Here is a 17,745-nt window from a genome sequence, read left to right on the forward strand (position 1 = left end):
GGTAATAGCATCCTCGCCTATAAAAAAAAAAATACTCAAGTCAGTAATTTCTCATTCCTATCAAAAACTGAAGTGTTTCTAAATTTCTAAATTAAAGTGAAGTTATAGTATTTCTAGTACTCTGTTAACAGTCCTGAGAAAATTAATTTTAAAGCCAAAGAAAGTTTGTTAAAGTCATCTACCTCTTGAGTTGCTATTTTACGATTTAGTTCAGCTACTCTGGAAGAAGAATTTTCTACTGCATTTTGGCAAAGGAGCTTCTCTACTTCCCTCTGATGAGATGCTTTGAGAGATGTGATGTGTGCTGCAGTATCTTCCTTGACCCTGTAGGGCAAATCAAAGAAAATAACACATTAAAAACAGCTCTTTAATTCAGAGTTAGCACAAAAGTAATGTAAGAAGCTGGAAATCAAAGTAACAAAGGCAGAGAGAGCATCAATTCTTACTGCACTCTGTCAGGTGCTTTATACATTATCACCTATGAGATCTTACAAGCATGCCAGGAGCTATTATTCACTGAATTTTATAAGGGCAAATCAGAGTTTAGGAAGGAGTGATGTCCTTAGAGTTCAGATTAGTAAACAGCAGAGCTGCGGTTCAAACCCAGCAGAGTAGGAGCTCAAAGTCTGGGCCTCCCACTTGACCCCCAGCCTGGAGGTTACTTTCTTTCTTTCTTTTTTTTTTCTTTTTTTTTTTTTTGGAGGTTACTTTTTGAGAGAATCAAAGGTTCTAAATGGTCTACCCAGATTTAAAGCAAGGGCCTCACATTTTACCTCTTAAGATAAGCTCAGGTATTTCCCCAGATTCTTATTTTTTTTTTTCAGATTCTTATTTTAATAATCACAATTCCTTTTAGAATCTCCAATGCTGGGTGCCTAGATGGCTCAGTCAGCTAAGCGTCTGCCTTCAGTTCAGGTCATGGTCCTGGAGTTCCAAGATCGAGCCCCCATCAGGCGGGGAATTTGCTTCTGTCTCTGCTCTTTACCCTGCCCGTGCTCTTTCTCTCTCTCTCAATCTCTTGCTTCAAATAAATAAAATCTTAAAAAAAAAAAAAAAAAGGAGAATCTCCAATGCTCTGTCTTTAGGCAACATTCACCAGTTCTTGGTCCATGCATATGACCTCCAAGGCTAGCTGACATGTCATAAAAATAAAATAATCTTTACGGTAATTCTTTAGGACCCAGTGTAATCTGCACGTAATTTGTTTGGACTGTTAAGTGTGAGAGATTACTGATTTGTCTCTGTGACAAAATTTCTACATTCAGAGGCAGTTTAATAAGTGACAAAGTTCTGATAAAGACTTGATACATTTCTTACAAATAAACATATTCTCTCTTACTGGAAAAGTTATTAAAGATTGACTTTTACTCAAAGCAAACGGAGTAAATCACTGTTGATACATGTTAAATGGCAATTCTCAAACTATAAACAAATTTATCAGTTGCTTATTTGACTATATGAATATTTCTTCACAGAAATTATATAATTAGCATCCTTGGAAAAGTATAAAAATCTAAAGCACTTATGACATAACTGAACTAAAGTAAAAAACAAAAAACCCAAAACAGCCTAAATATGGGATTAGGAAAGGTGACTTTTCACTTCTCAGGCCCAGAGCTATTTGGGAAAAACAGATTAACAATGCTAAAAAATTACAGATTATGTATAGAAAAATTTATAGGAAAAATTTCAGTTTTAAATTATTTCCAGAAAAGAATGTGATTCTTCCCAAACAGCTTCATTTCTAGTATTACATTTAGGACTCAAGAAATTTCAATTTAGAATCATTAGGGTTGCCAGGATGACTCAATCAGACATAGCTGCCAATCAATCAATAAGCATTTGTCTAGATGCTTGCTATGCTCATTCTGCTCCTATGCTAGCCAGGTTGCAAAAGAATTATTATTACATCAGCTCTCAAGGAGTTATGAGGCACTGTCTGACTAGTGTAATAATGGTACCTGGGTACGTAAGTTATAGAGGAGCTACATGTTGGGAGCAGGAAATTTCCTGGAAGGCTCCAGGAAATATTTTGTGGAAGACCTAGTACTTGAACATGGATGAGCAAAAGTCAGCAGACATTCAGCAAGTCAGGCCCACAGAGAGGTCTTGTAATGGTGATGGCACTTGGGAAGCCATATAGAGTAATTTAGTCTTGATACCTCAGGAAGCAGGGAGTCAGTGGAAGGCAGAGTAACTCAGAGACAGAAATATTTAAAGAATATTAATGATTTTTAAGCAAAATTTTGAAGGAGACAGAAACTAAAATCTGGGAGATTAGGATGGGGAAACTCTACTAAACCAGGTAAGGCAGAAAGCAAAAGGAGACATTATTTATAAGGAAGCACCCCATTAACTGTGAACCCAAGAAATAAAGGAGGTAAAGTTGGATTTGGAGACCAAGAAAATATGGTCATAGAGACAGTAAAGTTGTGAGGGGGGGGCAGTTTATAGGTATAAATGGAATAACATTTGAGATACTACTGATTCTGAGAGGAACGACCCAGAAAATGGCAGATTTAACATCTGAGCCAGGGAATAAAATAAGCCTTGAAAACTAAATTGGAGTCATGGTTCATAGAAGCCTTAAGAATGGATGAATTGAGCAATAGAGAAAGAACAGAGAACAAAGAGCCGAAAATGAACCCTGGCAGAAGTCTGATTTTTGAGGAAAGAAGATAAAGAGGAGTCATTGTTAGTTAAAAGGAATGGAAGAGGAGTGTTAGTCAGAGGTGTCAGTCATGGAAGCTGTGGGAGGAAACCCTTATTTCAGGAAGGTCAACAATGTCAAGGAAAATGAGAATGGAGAAACTACCACTGGACCAAGAAAGGTCACTACTTAGAAATGAGATTTTAAAAAGTGAGGATGAGAGCCCCAGTTAAGAGGAAGCGAGGTGCAAATAAGAAGCTACTTGTGGAAAACTGGTACTGACAGAAAGAGGACAAAGACTGGGTTTGAGGACAGTGAAAAAGGTCTGAGAATGTTAGAAGGCTCAGAGGAAAGAGTAGATAGTACCTGGTGATTCTGAGAAGGAAAGGGATAGGCAAAAAAATTCTTTGAGGCATGAATAGATGTGAGCACTAGATTAATTTGAAGAGTTATTTTGGAAAAGAGGATCTTTTTCTCTTAGAATGTCAATTAGTTTTTTTCCCTTGAAAGACATTTATGGGTAGCCCGGGTGGTTCAGCGGTTTAGTGCCGCCTTCTGCCCAGGGCATGATCCTAGAGACCCGGGATCCAATCCCACATCAGGCTCCCTGCATGGAGGCTGCTTCTCCCTCTGCCTGTGTCTCTGTCTCTGTCTGCCTCTCTTGAATAAATAAATAAAATCTTACAAAAAAAAAAAAAAGAAAGACATTTATTTTATAGAGAGAGCACACATGAGCAGGGGGGAGGGGAGAGGCACAGAGGGAGAGGAACTCAAGCAGATTCCCTACTGTGGGGCCGAATCCCATGACACATGAGATTATGACCTGAGCCGAGACCAAGAGTTGGACACCCAACTGAATGAGCCACCCAGGCACCCGAGAGAGAGAATCTTTCTTAAACAGGCTACATGCTCAGTGCGGACATGGGGCTTGATCTCACGACCCTGAAATCATGATCTGAGCCAAAATCAAGTCAGATGCTTGATTTGAATCTGAGTCACCAGGTGCCCCTGTTCAACTAGTTTTAGTAATAGCTATTTTCTGCTATCTGCCTATGGCAGTTATCAATGATGATATTTATTTCCAATGGGTCAACTTATTAACACTATCTGATAAATGTGGAAAGACAGGATTAGTAAGCCTAAGGACATGATTTGGGCTGACATAGAGATTCAGGTTTACCAGAGCCTGGGCTTCTGACAAGTAGAGGATCCTACTCTGGAAGAGATCTATGCTGAGCGATGTAATATGATTTCTCAAAATTTGGTGATGAATTCAGTTCAAGGAAAACTAGTTATCCAGAGGAAATACACCTTATAATTTTGATGTTTTTATCTTTTATGTCTCCATATATTTACAAATTCACATTTTACCTTTTCATGGAATTTTCAAATTGGTTCACTGCTGCTTCAGATTTCATCTTCAGCTCATCTCTCTCCACAATTAATCTCTCCAGTTCATTTTTTAATCTGCAGTTTTCTTGTAAAACCTCTGAAACATGGCAATCAGTAAAGGTATGTGGTTGGTAAAGTTTGCCATCCAGGGTTCCAGGGAATGAGTGAGCACTTCCTTTACCTGAAAGCAAACCATCTTTCTTCACTCTTTTTGCAGTCACTTCTTCTCTACCCTTAGAGTTCTGATTAGACAGCATCACCCTTCTCTCCTTTTGAAGCCTCTCCACAGTTTTCGTAAGATCTTGTATTTCTCTTCCCTTTGCAGCCAGCTCCTCATTGAGTCTCACCAGTTTAGCTTTAGCATGAGCCTGTTCTACCTGGAATTCTATAGACTGGAAATCTTTATCATCTTTATCATTTTTCTTGCATTCCAATTCAGCATTTTGATGTTTAAGAATGTTTATTTCAGCCTCAAGGTTTCTTACAGTGATTTGATGGGCTTCCTTGATGTCGCTGAGCTCCTTCTCTAGTGCTTCAACCCTAGAGGAGTTATCAGGGTGGTTCTGGGGTGCTTCCTTTAATTTGCAGGCAAGTAGCTGCTCCTGCTCTTCCAGTCTCTGTTCATACTGAATCTGAAGAAAAGAATGATGTGATGTCAAAACCACTGCTAAATATGTCATTAGCTTCTGCAGCCCTGCATCTTGCTAGGGCCTGCCTAGTCCTTCATTAAGGCATTCATTCCATTTTCTGATGCTTCCAACTCTGAGTTCAAGGAGTCAGTCAAATGTTCTGAAGTCCCAATCTTTAAAGGGCTTAAATTATGCATATATATAATAAATACATATATTCTTAAAATATATATGTTCATTATATATTCTCAGGATATATAATTTCATAATGAATGTGTTGCTTCCTAAACATTAAATAACACATTTCTGTACACTCCAAAACATATTTTAAGTATCACAATCGAACCTATTATTGTGTACCCTTCTTTATGCAAACTGACAAACTATACTCCTGTAGGATAAATAGGGAAAGCAATTGGGGATACTGAAATCTTTAATAGTGCATTTTCAACTTTCGAATATTAATTTAGGAATCTCACAAGGAGTAAAGCAGCTTGGATTTGTTACACTGGAGCTTTATTATTTTTTTTAAATATATCAGTTGATAGAGCTCTTTTTATTTCATTTATTTATGATAGGCACACAGTGAGAGAGAGAGAGAGACAGAGACATAGGCAGAGGGAGAAGCGGGCTCCATGTACCGGGAGCCCGACGTGGGATTCGATCCCGGGTCTCCAGGATCGCGCCCTGGGCCAAAGGCAGGCGCTAAACCGCTGCGCCACCCAGGGATCCCATGGAGCTTTAATATCACAAAAAAATAACCTAAATAGGTTACTCTATGATAGAAGGCACTATGATGTTTATTCATTCATTCAATGAATATTTATTGAGATACTGCTGTGTGCCAGGCACTATGCCAGACTCTAAAGAAGTGCAGTTTATGCCTTCAAACAGTTCACAGCCTGGTCAGCAACATGGCAAGTTTCAATGTCCTATGATAACTGTGATAATGGGCCTATGAATATGTGAAACGGAAATGAGGCACCCTAGTGCCTCTCACCAGTGACTAGACAGATGATAAGGAATGACCTAAAATGTCTGTGAAAGCATCTAGCATGAATTACTGCAGAAACTGTGTTCAACAAAATATTAAAAGTAAGTGAAATATCACATCTTTCATATTTGGTCATCCTAGTGCTTGCATTTTCTAATTCATTCCTCATGAAGGATCAGAAAACTCACAAAGCAAGGCATTTTCAACAGATATTGCTCTGCCTCCTGCTGTACCTCCCAAGACATGCTATTCCCTTTTTCCCTTGTCTAAGGAAACTTCAAAAAAGGATTTTCAACCATGGTATTTAAAAAACAATTTTATTGAATATACATCAGAGGTGTTTTGCTCTGCCTTTTCATGACTTAATTTCCACTAATTCTATTATCACTGAGAGAGGCCCTGTGCTTGATTTTCCATGCCTGACAAAAAGAAGTTGCTGAAGGAGAACAAAAAAGACAGGTTTCTTTGGCATCTGTTGGCATTCAATTTTATGGGCTAAGACGTTTAGTGATTTGTTAAAATGAGACCTGAGAAGTGCCCAGCCCCCATGGTACTGACACCCTGAGGTCTGAGACCCATGTCCATGCCGAGCTGGGACTTACCTTCATTTTCTGGAACTGTTGCTCCATGGTACGAAGGCTTTTCTTTGCTTCTTCATCTCTGCCCTCCAAATCAGCCTCTAGTTTTTTTATCCTTTTTTCCATAAAGTCCACTGTATTTCTATTCACTGTATCACCAGCTGCTGATGCAGCCAGTATTAGAGCAGGTAAAGAATTGGGGTATCTTCTCTTTAGAATTCCTTCCATTTCCTTAACCTTTTAAAAATATTTTTGCATATATGTAAGGTCATAAACATATTAAAATTAAGTAGTTTTAAGCATAAATTTAGATTAGGCTCTATCAATTCATGCCTAGATTTCAAAGAGATGTTTTTATCACATCTTAAGACTGAATCAAATGCACAAAAACACAGATTAACTTCAAATTTTATATCCCTAGGTTATCTGATCTTAAAACCCTATAGTGTAATGTCTAGTTTAGTACTGGTTAATTTACAGAAATCCTCTTACGTTTATTTGCAATAGATCTTTGGATTTTCTATTGTACTAGTAATAACCAATCTTTCTGAGGATAATGTTCTTTCCTTTTTTTTCCCCACAGAGTCCTTTGGATAATCATGTTTATGCTATCTGACTGAAAAATGACCTGTATGCATATGAATACACAGAATTTTTGTGGTAAACACATGGCTTCCTAATCACTTGCCCCTACTTGTAACAATCTCCATCCTAGCTCATCCCTCCTAGAAATGTCCCCTTCCAAATGAAGTTTGATCTATTTTGAAGTTACTTCTTTCAACTAAAAAGCAAGGAAGATTAGATAATATTTAATGAAGTCTTTACAAAAGACTACTTTTCATTTTGTCCGTTAAACAACATATTTTATGGTCTTTCTGTAAGAAAGAACTGTGCCAGGGCCCACAGAAATTAGAGCTTCGTATTATGTATGTGCATGTGTGTATACCTGTTTTTGTTAAAGGTATTATAGTTAAGATATCTCAGAAAAACATATTAAAACACTAAATTCTTTGTTGAGCAGTTTTCTACCCTCTGAGCATAATAAAATAAAATAGCAAAAAAAAAAAAAAAAAAAAAACATCTGAGAGGCAGTCTAGTCCAGTGGTTGGAGTATGTTTGGAGTTGAGACTGTGCCACCAGCTTTATGACCTATGTCAACTCTTCAATCTAAATCTCTTTTGCCTCAGTGGTAAAGTGGGAATGACAACAATGCCAATTTCATTGCATGGATACATCTAGGTGAGGATCAAAGGACATTTATCTTGGTAAAGTGCTTAGCAGCAGAATGACCAGCATACAATGAGGCCTTGCTAATGTTGGCTTTTATTATGATCTGGTCTCAAAAACTACCTTTCCTAAGGCAAGATGGGTTGCTGGTGCTCAAAATCCTATTTATAGATTGAATATTGTTCATGTTAAGTATTTAAGGATCTCATCATCTGCAGTTAACAGCAAATATTTCCATTCATGGAAACTGCTTGCACATTCATATATGTATCATAAATCAAAATACATCTAGATACAAATATTTATAATTTTATCTGCAACATTTTCAAAGCTTTGCTTTCTCTGGTATTAAAAATCTAGTTATCTGGAGTAGATCTAAGCATATAAAGTATACACACAGACATTACACACCGTATATATTGAAAAGAGAAGATTTCGATTTTAAAAATGAAAGTTTTTTTTTAAATGAAAGTTTTAACATTATAATTAATGCTTTAAAATTAATGCTTTGAAATTTTAAGAAATGTTTCAATTTAATTATGATTTCTTTTTTCTTTTTTTTTTAAGATTTTATTTATTTATTCATGAGAGACACAGAGAGAGAGGCAAAGACACCGGCAGAGAGAGAAGCAGGTTCTATGCAATGAGCCTGATATGGGACTCGATCCCGGGACTCCAGGATCATGTCCTGGGCTGAAGGTAGGTGCTCAACTACTGAGCTATCCAGGCATCCTGTCTTTTTTCTTTTCTTTCTTTTCTTTCTTTTTTTTTTTTTAAAGATTTTATTTATTCATGAGAGACACATAGAGAAAGGCAGAGACATAGGAAGAGAGAACCCGATGTGGGACTCAATCCCCAGACCCCAGGATCATGCGCTGAGCCGAAGGCAGATGCTCAACTGCTGAGCTACCCAAGCATTCCTAATTATGATTTAACATTTTATTACATTTTTGGAGGAAAATCAGATTTTATTTGTAGTTTCTTTAATTTTGCTTTGTAACATTATTCTTTGGTCATGATACCAATAGGGCTATCATACAAAGTAAATATTTAAAAAAAATTCTCACTGGGAATTAAACCATGGAATATTCCATTAAATAAACGAATGAATAAAAAACTGTGCGTAATCTGAAATTTTCTTTTTTTTTTAAGATTTTATTATTCATGAGAGACACAGAGAGAGAGAGAGAGAGAGAGAGTCAGAGACACAGGCAGAGGGAGAAGTAGGCTCCATGCAGGAAGCCTGACGTAGAACTTGATTCCAAGTCTCCAGGATCAGGCCCTGGGCTGAAGGTGGCGCTAAACCACTGAGCCACCCGGGATGCCCCTGAAATTCTCTTTTTTTTGAAATTTTCATTATAACTAGCCCCATTTTTTACTTATGTATTTAGAAAAGGATATATTTTATTCTATATTTATTTCAGAATATGGCTCCAAAATGATTCTAAATATGCTGATATACCTTGAACTTAAAATACATGTTAAGGTTTAAAATCATTAGGATAGAAATGTTCATGGAAACAGAATAAGATCTGAATTGCACATGTAGTAAACTATAAAAATACTATTAATGAGCAGTACTTTAGAAAGATACAGTTTAAAATGGTAAACTAATAAATTTTTAACAAAACCACTAGTAAAAGAGAAAAGTAATTGTATAAAGTGCTGTATTTCTAGTCAATATGGATCATCATTTCAAGTCTTAATTTTGCTTTTAAGCATGCTTCATTTTTTCACTCTGATACATTTAGTTCTACATTAATTCTCTTAAAGTCATCAAGTTTCTTTGGTCCTTTCTCTCTCTAAATTCTGGATGGCTTCATCTACATTAGCTAATTTAAATCTTAAGCACTAACAAATAGCCAAGCAATCCTGGATATAGTTATTTCAGAATATTTCTAGTTCTTCAAAACATCTGTCCTTTTCCTTCCTTTCCTGGCTACTAAGCCCAACTACCAAACCATACCTTTTAATAGAAGAACAGGTCCTGTAAAAGTAACAAAGTTAATTTTTTGCTTAGTTTTTCTTCTTTTATAAAACCGGGCTAATATTCAGCCCAGTGATGACCTCACAATTTTGGGTTTGTGATGGAATAATGGCCATACATTGAAATGTCATTACTTGATTATAGGTTCATGCTCCCTATGAACATGGCTGGAAATTCTTATATTGTTTTTATATTGAGTTGTAAATACAAATGAAACAACGTTACAGAGTTTCAAAAACAGAAGGAGAAAGTTAATATTTCACTCCTGAAAACAACTGTTTCATTTTTTTCTCTTCATGATTCTTTGCATTGTTGTTGTTGTGTTTGTTTTTTTTTTTTTTTGCTTGTTGTTTTAATTTATTTTTTTTGTATATTTTTTTACTGGAGTCCGATTTGCCAACATATAACACCCGAAAACAACTACTTCAATGAAAAAAAAAATCTTTACCCTGATAAGCATCACTATATGATTTTTGAAATGGTCTCCTAGCTACACTGACCATGAAATGAATATTTCTAAACTTGCTTAGAAAGAGCAAGAGCTCAAAATTAAGCTTTTTGGAGGGCTAAACGTCCCAAGTACTTCTAACATGTTCCAAACTCAAGGATCTCCTTTACTGTACTTCTTTCTCACAGACTTTCATCAGGAGAAGGAATCCTAACTCTATACCTAGAGTTTTAAAATGCTGCTTCCTTTTTCTAGATGCCTAATAGAGCTGGAATGCAAAATAACCTTTCATCCACAGTTCTACCATCCAATGAGGCATAACAGCCTACAAATTCTTTATGCAGAAAGCCACAGACTATATAAAATGATTTTGCTTATTACTTTTATTACTATCACCTTAAATATTATATATCAAGTATGTTTCAAGGGCAATTCTATATTAAAATAAATGAGTAAAACCAAGAATTTTCAGGTTGACTATATTTTGAAGGAACTATATATAAAATAAAATGCACTGCATATAAAATATCTTAATAAAAATTTACCCTGAACACATACTTGTCGCTCTAGATCCTGAATTTTTTTGGCATCAGCTGCTTTCTCTTTTAAACGTATCTTCTGCTGAACAGATGGATTTCCAGACTCAGCTTTCAGTTTCTCAACCTATCAATAAGTAAAGAAAATGTTAAGAAGCATATTTAAAACACACCATAGAAACACTAGGAGAGACACATAATGTATTCAGTCATTCATTTATTAATTTTCAGGGTGCTGTGCTGGAGATATGGACGGCAAACAAGATAAGCCAGATCCCTATTTTCATAGTGCTTATACTCTTTCTGGTGGACGAGACACATGATAAGCTAATGACGTAAATCAACAAGTAAATAAAATAACTTCGGAGTTTGACAAGTTCTATGAAGAAAATAAAACAGTGACAGAATGGGAAGAAAGGTCAGAAGGGCGAAGGACTGGTAGCTTCATTAGAGGAGGAGATCAGAAAAGGTCTTTCTGGGGAGTAGAAATTGGAATTGAGACTTGAATGAATGAGACATGGAAGAAACTAGGCCAGAGTAATCAAGACCAAGGGAACCTATGGCACAAGTGTGGCATGATCAAGAATCAAAGGGAGGTTTGGTGTGGCTGGAGAGTGACACAGATGAGGCTGGAGAGAGGAGACCTGACAGGTTGTAATAAGGAGCTTAGATTTATTCTCAGTCCAATCTAAAATAGACTACACATCTAAGAGCAAACGAAACCCGAAACCAACTACTCACACTAACAGAGTTTATGGTATTGATTCCATTACACTTATAAGGCTAAGAAGAACTAATTGTTGAATACAGTTCATCACAGAAGTACATTCTGAAATGATTTTACTACCTCAAGTCTGAGCTTCTCAATTTCTTCATTTGCCTCTTTAAGCCGAATTGCATCTTTATCCAGAAGTTCCTGATTTTCAGCATACCATTGTAATCTTTTTTGCAGACGACTTACTTCTTGTTTATGTGTTTCTTCTAAAATTTTTATTTGATATAATTTTTCACCTGTAAAATTTTTATTTCACATAATTTTTCACCGGAAAGGTCCCCTTTTCCCCTGTGTCTTATGGACATTCTCTGATCGTCCCATCCCTGGCTGGTGCCTCTCACAGGAGGCGGACGGTGGGTATAAGGGCCCAGGAGGCTGAGGATGTGTCCCTGTCCAGCGTCCAGGGGCCTGGAGAGACCGTGCCCCTCCTCCCCCAAGGAGTGCAAGATCACTGGGGCCTGGTTGCAGCCACTGAGCTGTGGCATCGTGAGGGGGGAGGGGGAGGGGCTCCCAGGGACTCGTGCTTTCAGGTGACCACCCCCACCCCCCACCCTGCCCGGGCCTGGCCTCTTCCATGTTTGTATTTAATTAAACCCTTTTTTAAATCCGAAAAAAAAAATGGAACTCCTGAACTTGATTGTAATTTTCCAAAATAAGAAAATAAATTAAATTATATGAAAACCAATACCTATCTAGTGAAAGCATTATGAAAAAATAAGTGAAAAAAAGATGATATTTGCAATGTGGTATCCAGTTTAATCTATTAGTAAAGAGAGATGAATATTGTGTTCACAGTCCAAATCCTCAAATTCACAACAAAATTGGCTGTGTAAATTTGATAAATCCATTGCTGTCCCACTGACTTTCATTATAAAAGCAAAGTTGTTTTCATGGGACAATAAATGTTGGATTCAAGAGATAATAAACACAAAGAATTTCTATAATAAAAATTTCCATGGGAAAAAATTAGAGAATGTTTACCATGCATGATTTCATTTAACACAAAACATACGATGGGTACTATTATTATTATTCTATTTTACAGATGAAGAAAGCAAATGTAATTTTCTTACTAACAGGTAAGTGGATTTTATTATATGTATCTTACACTGAAGATCAGAATATAACAGTAGAAAGAAAGACCCTCATAAGGGCTTCCCTAATCTACTTTTCTTTCCCTATGTTCTGTCAACCTAAGCTCCAATCACAGGCACACCCAATAACATGCTCATCCAGCAACCTTCCTCCATCCCTTCACTTCTGTGTCTTTCAATCTGTCAGGGCCCAGATCAAATGCCACTCTTCCCTGACAGCCTTATTTAGTACCATAGTGCTGATGGGGAAACAGGACTAGTTGAGGACAAAGTACAAGCATGGGGCAGCACATTGACAAGTCCTTGAAACGTGCAAAGGGACATTCCCCTACAGACTCAATTGCCTTGATGTTAATACTTTGCTGAGGGCAAAAGGCAATCTTAGCCCAATCCCCAGGAGCCTGTAAGTCTACTTTAACATGTAAAAATTACTTTAAAAATGTCCTTTATCTCTAAGCCCCCACAATAAGTGTTGGCAATCATCCTCCAAGCACATGGCCCACTGATATACATCTGAAGGGTCTCATGATTCAGGTTTTATTAGATGGTAATAAGTGACTTTTCCCAATAATAGCTAGCCCCCTCAAGGTTCTGGAAATCTTGCTTCCAAAATTCCTTAGAGAATACGCTATCCTCAAACCCCTCCCAACTCCCAGGTATATAATTAGCCACCCCTCACAGGCCCAGGGATCTTCCTGTCCATGGGTCCTGATCCCATGCTTTAATAAAACCACCATCTTGCACCAAAGACATCTCAAGAATTCTTTCTTGGTCATCAGCTCCAGACCTCACTTATACTCCAAAACTTTATCATTACCACATCTCATGTTTATTTATATATTTTTTAATATTAAACTTTTCTTCATTCTTCTTTCTTTGGTTTTCCCTGATGGGAAATGTCAAATTTATCCTTGTGTTTTCTATAAACACAGTGCAGTGTTATTTGTTCATTTGGTAAATACTTGAGAGCCTAGGTTTCAGATCCAGGGAAAAAAAGGAAGACCATGCCCTCAGGAAGGTCATAGTCCAGCTAGGGTGACAGACATGAACATGAATAAATATAAGATGCCACAAATTAAAAATAACCTTGATTTTTTTCTGATCCTGCAATTATTCCTGCTAAAACCAATCAAATGTGCATATCTATTAGTAACTAGCTTTTAAATTTTTTTCTAAAATTACAATATAATTCAAGGAATAGCATTTTGATTCCTTAAGTAGTAACAGCAATTGCTATTACTTAAATTCAAGATTAGAATACTTATGAGTGTAAAGGTAAGCTGTTTCAGCTCAGCATTTTACCTGTGGCATAAGCAATCTGATCTTTGGCTTGGTCTCTCTCTCTCTTCATTTTTTCCAAGTCTACTTCAAGAGCTTGTTTATCTTGCTTCAGTCTTTTGATGTCTTCCAATAAACTGTTTTTTTCTTTCTTGATAGTCATAGAATTACAAAAGCAAATTATTTCTGACCACAAAAAGTGTGATATAGGCTCTTTTTTTACCCCATCCATCATAAATTCTACATATGCACTTTTTATAAATACATAATTATTTGTCTTAAATTTAGTTCTGGTGCCATTACTCCCCACCCTGCCAAATTCTTAATAACTCCTCACAGCCTAGAGAATCAATTTTATTCACCTAACTCAACATAGCCTAGAGACCTTCCAATGAACTGTTCTAACTTCTCCTTGATTACTGCGATAACTTCCTAACCAGTATGCCTCTTCTACTTTCAGCAGCTGGTCTATTCTCATAGTAGCCAAAGAAATTTTAATTTTAAAACAACTTTTAATTAAAGTATAACTGACAATAAATATCCTATTAGTTTAGGTATACATCATAGTGACTTGATATTTTTATGTATTATGAAATGATCCCCATAAGTCTAGTTATGATCTGTCATCACACAAAGTTATTACCTTATTGCCTAGATTCCCTATTGTATATATTACATCCCTGTGTCTTATTTTATAACTGGTAGTTTATATTTTACGTATTTCACCTGCCCTCCAACCCCCTCAGCACCCCCACACCACTTCTGGTAATCAAACACTTTGTTTCCTGCACCTATGAGCCTGTTTTGTTTGCTCGTTTATTTCACATATAAGTGAAATCATATGGTATTTGTTTTCCTCTGACTTATCACTTAGCATAATACCCTCTAGATCCACCCATGTTGCTACAAATAGCATAAGATCTCATCATTTTGCATGGTTTAGAAGTATTTGGTGTTCATTTATAAGTGGATGTTTTTGTTGCTTCCATATCCTGCCTAGTATAAATAATGCTATAAGGAACATAATGCATGTATCTCTTCAGATTGGTGTTTCCCTTTTCTTTGGATTAATAACCAGAAGTCAAATTGCTGAATCATATAGTAGTTCTATTTTTGATTTTTTTTGAGGATCCTTCATTCTGTTTTCCACATTGGTTGAACCAATTTACATTCCCACTAACAGTGTAAGAGGGTTCCCTTTTTTCTACAACCTCGCCAACAATTGTTATTTTTTTTTTTTGCCTTTTTGACCATAGTGAATCTGACAGGTGTAAGGTGATACCTCATTATGGCTTTGACTTGCATTTCCTTGATGATTAGAGATGTTGAGAATACTTTCATTTATCTGTTGGCCATTTGTCTATCTTCTTTGAAAAAATGTCTACTTATGTCCTTTGGCTGTTTTTTAATCATGTTGTGTTTTTGACATTAAGTTGTATAAATTCTGCATATACTTTGGATATTAACCCCTTATCAGATATATATCATTTACAAATTATATTTTCCCATTTTGTAGACTACATTTTCATTTTGTTGATGCCTTCTTCACTGTGCAAAAGCTTTTAAGTTTGATAAAATCCCATTTGTTCATTTTAGATTTTGCTGCCTTTGCCTGAGGAGACTGGTCTAAAAAAAAAAATGCTAAGACCAATGTCCAAGAGCTTACTGCCTGTGGTTTCTTCTGGAAGTTTTATGGTTTCAGGTTTTACATTCAAGTCTTTAATCCACTTTGAAATTTTTTTTTTTTGAGAGAATGTGCATTTGCATGAGTTGGGGGAGGGGCAGAGGGAGATAAAGAATCCCAAGCATCCTCCATACTCAGCATGGAGCTCAATGTGGGGTTCAATCTCATGACCCTAAGATCATGACCTGAGCTGAAATCAAGAGTTGGACACTTAACTCACTGAGCCACCCAGGTCTCCCTTTATTGTTATATTTGGTGTAAGATAGTCCAGTTTCATTCCTTGGTATGTATCTGTCCAGTTTTCCCAACCTTATGTATTGAACAGACTGTCTTTTCCCTGTTGTATATTCTTGTGTTTGTCATAGATCGATTGACCGCATATGTATGGGTTTTTTCATGAGCTCTCTCCTAGAATGTTTTTTTTAGAATGTTTTAAAGAGGCAGAAAGTTTTGCCCCTTTGTCTAAAATTCTCTGGTGGCTCCCATCCTTCTCAGGGTAAATCCAAAATCCTTACCATGACCATCAGTGTCCCATAACTCAGCCCTGCCCATGCTTCTGACTATATCTACCCTAAATTTTTCCCTTCCCTTCATTCCAGCATCAGAGACTTCGCACTGTTTTTTGACTAGAACCAGCACAGTCCCACCCCAAGGTGTTTGCACTTACTGTTTCCTCTGCCTTCGGTACTCTGCCACCAGATAGCCAGGTGGCTCACTCTTTCACTTCATCAAGATTTCTGCTCAAATGAAACCCCAGGAAGACCTTTCCTGATCACGCTATGTAAAACAGCAACCCTCATCCTGACTTCTAGGTATGTTGTTTTATTTTCTTGTCACAACACTCATCACCACCTGACATATGTTTACTAGAAAGCAGAGGTTTATTTTACTAACCTTTGTATGAAAAATGCATAAAAAATGCTTGGCACATAAAGTTGAATGCTCAAAATGCCCTACTTCATTACTACTCTCAATTGCCCCCAATTCCTCTACTTGACAAAATCATATTTATCCTTCAAAGCTTTGTTCAAATTAGGGTATTCCTGATAATCCCCTCCTCTGTGCTCCAGTAGACGTTCACTGTACCTCCAGCATAGTATTATTTTCTATGTCATATGATATTGATTTGTGTACATGCCTCTATCAGGTTGAGAACTCTATGGTGACTAAGACTAATTTATTACTAATACTTGTATACTTTATGACACTAAACACACAGCTAGTACTCAATAAGTGCTCACTGATCTAAACTCTTAACTGCTGAAGAAACTCTTGGAGTCACAGCAGTACACTCGGTATAGTTAAGTTTTAAAATAAACTTCTTAAAATTCTCTATCACTCTATCTCATAATTCCAAATCCAGTCTTGTGAAGAAAATAAATCCATTCATTAAAACACTGTAATTGTGGTTTCTAACTGCATCACAGATTTAATGGTGTCATTTAACTCTTTACTCTTCTGTGTGACCTTCTGTAGATGTCTTGTCAAGGGAGCACTGAGTTTCACGTTTTTGAATGCTCAGGCTCTTTCTACAACAACCTTTTGTTTAATTAGTTCAATCAATTTAGAAATGCTCTCTAGTAGAGTCTACTTCATAAAATTACAAAGTTTTAGAATTCAAAGGAATTGTAAACATCTTGAGTCCAGTCATGCAATTGACACTTAAATGGATGTTCACTCTATGTTTGCATGTTTCCACCTTGAAGAAGGCTAGTAATGTCCCAGGTCAATCCTGTGGGGACAGGGTTGGGGTTGACAAGTACTTGCACTCCCTTATAAGTTACTATGCAGACATTCAGAGAGGGTCTCGTCTCTGCCTCTCTGAACTTGTCTTTACTCACCTACTTCTGCCTCAGACGTGCTACTTCTAGAAAGTAACAAGGCCCTTCCTGAATATGGGCTTATGTTTTTCTCTTGGCTGGTAGGCTCAATCTTTGCATAGTTGGCTGTTGCTTCTCTTTAGCTCTCAACTCTTGACACAACTTCCTCAGAGTGTCTCTCCTAAAGCACATTGTTGACCACTGCCTTACCCTCTCTGTCCCACCCACCCTTATTCTCTATTTTTATATTCTTCAAAGCACATCTTTTTATTTGTAATTATTTCATTTATTTATTTATGGTCTTCTCTATTAGAATACATGTTCCTAGTGAGCAAGTTTATGCCTGTCTTGTGTAATTCCTGTATTGCTCATGCCAGGATGAGTGCTTGGCATGTGGTAGGTGCTTCAATAAAGGCTGACTGAATGAAAGCGGTGGTCAGCCTCATTCTTTTTCCTACCCCGAGATACTAAAAAGAGCTCAGAACCTTTGCTTTTGCTGTGTTTCTATCTATGCTTTACAGAGAAACAACTCATATTATTACTATTCCTTTTCCCAGGACACTGGGATCATGACCTGAACTGATGGCAGATGCTTAACCGACTAAGCCACTCAGGTGCCCCCTAACTTGTATTTTAATACTACACTAATTGGT

The 17,745-nt window shown here is 36.8% G+C and overlaps 1 protein-coding gene across 1 annotated transcript in view; it reads right to left on the reverse strand.

Annotated features, from left to right (window-relative positions):
- The window catches only part of CEP162 (centrosomal protein 162), a 97,700-nt gene that overhangs the window by 22,257 nt on the left and 57,698 nt on the right, over positions 1-17,745 (reverse strand). The window contains 6 exon segments of the mRNA XM_038554647.1: positions 183-324; positions 4,022-4,674; positions 6,268-6,480; positions 10,464-10,568; positions 11,289-11,452; positions 13,613-13,739. Of these exon segments, the coding sequence (XP_038410575.1) occupies positions 183-324; positions 4,022-4,674; positions 6,268-6,480; positions 10,464-10,568; positions 11,289-11,452; positions 13,613-13,739 (1,404 nt within the window).

The sequence above is a fragment of the Canis lupus genome, chromosome 12 (assembly GCF_011100685.1).
Source record: "Canis lupus familiaris isolate Mischka breed German Shepherd chromosome 12, alternate assembly UU_Cfam_GSD_1.0, whole genome shotgun sequence".
In the NCBI taxonomy this organism is placed as follows: domain Eukaryota; kingdom Metazoa; phylum Chordata; class Mammalia; order Carnivora; family Canidae; genus Canis; species Canis lupus.